At 56.5% G+C, this 1,347-nt stretch overlaps 1 protein-coding gene across 1 annotated transcript in view; it reads left to right on the top strand.

Annotated features, from left to right (window-relative positions):
* Window positions 1–6: 6 nt before the first annotated feature.
* Window positions 7–1,347, top strand: part of LOC113979441 (zinc finger protein ubi-d4) — a gene marked incomplete at both ends in the record, with an annotated part of 2,293 nt that continues 952 nt past the window's right edge. Inside the window, 2 exons of the mRNA XM_027706832.1 lie at window positions 7–145; window positions 1,218–1,325. Of these exons, the coding sequence (XP_027562633.1) occupies window positions 7–145; window positions 1,218–1,325 (247 nt within the window). The remainder of the gene's footprint in view (window positions 146–1,217; window positions 1,326–1,347) is intronic.

Below are 1,347 nucleotides of genomic sequence, written 5' to 3'. Positions count from 1 at the left end.
TACCGGGATGCCATGGAGCAGTGCCACAGCTACAACGCCCGGCTCTGCGCCGAGCGCAGCGTCCGCCTGCCCTTCCTCGACTCCCAGACCGGCGTCGCCCAGAGCAACTGCTACATCTGGATGGAGAAACGGCACCGCGGGCCCGGTACGGGAATGGCACCGGGAATGTTGACGGGGACAGCGGGAACACAGCGGGAATATGGATGGGGACAGTGGGAACACAGCAGGAATACAACGGGAATACAGCTGGGGACAATGGGAACACAATGGGAATACGGCCGGAGACAACGGGAACACAGTGGGAGAACAATGGGAATACAGCGGGAATATGGCAGGAATACAGCTGGGGACAACGGGAACACAACGGGAATATGGATGGGGACAACGGGAACACAGTGGGAACACAGCGGGAATGCAACTGGGGACAACAGGAACACAGTGGGAAAACAACGGGAATACAGTGGGAATACAACTGGGGACAGTGGGAGAACAAGGGAACACACCCGGAATATAGTGGGAATACAACCAGGGACAACAGGAACACAGTGGGAGAACAATGGGAATACAGCGGGAATACAGCTGGGGGACAACGGGAACACAGTGGGAGAACAACGGGAATACAGTGGGAATACAGCCAGGGGACAATGGGAGAGCAATGGGAATACAGCGGGAATACAGCCAGGGACAACAGGAACATAGTGGGAGAACAATGGGAACACACCGGGAATACAGCGGGAATACAGCCGGGGACAATGGGAACACAACGGGAGAGCAATGGGAGCACACTGGGAACAGTGGGAGAACAAGGGAATACAACAGGAATATGCCTGGGAAATAACGGGAACACCCAGGAAACACCAGGAACACAATGGGAACACATTGGGAATACAGCTGGGGACAACGGGAACGCTGGGAGAACAAGGGAACACAACAGGAATACAGCAGGAACACACCTGGGAACAACAGGAACACACCCAGGGAAACAACAGGAACAGACTGGGAATGCTGGGAGAACAAGGGAACACACTGGGAATACGCCTGGGAAATAGTGGGAACACCCAAGGAACACCGGGAATGCGGCAGGAAGGGGACACGGGGGGGAGGAAGTGTCACCCCTTGGGATAATTTTGGGGTGTTTTGTCCCCTCCTGGAGCAGTTTTGGGTTGTTCTGTTCCCCATCCCGGGGCTGTTTTGGGCTCATTCCCGTTGTTTTCCAGGCCTGGCCGCGGGACAGCTCTACTCGTACCCGGCGCGGCGCTGGAGGAAGAAACGCCGCGCCCACCCCCCCGAGGATCCACGGCTGGCATTCCCTTCCATCAAACCCGGTAATTCCTGACATTCCAGGGC

The sequence above is a fragment of the Neopelma chrysocephalum genome, unplaced genomic scaffold (genome assembly GCF_003984885.1).
Source record: "Neopelma chrysocephalum unplaced genomic scaffold, ASM398488v2 Primary Assembly neopelma1_80390, whole genome shotgun sequence".
Classification (NCBI taxonomy): Eukaryota; Metazoa; Chordata; class Aves; order Passeriformes; family Pipridae; genus Neopelma; species Neopelma chrysocephalum.
The sequence above is the reverse complement of the archived record's forward strand: the minus strand, read 5'-3'. Positions and strand labels throughout refer to the sequence as shown.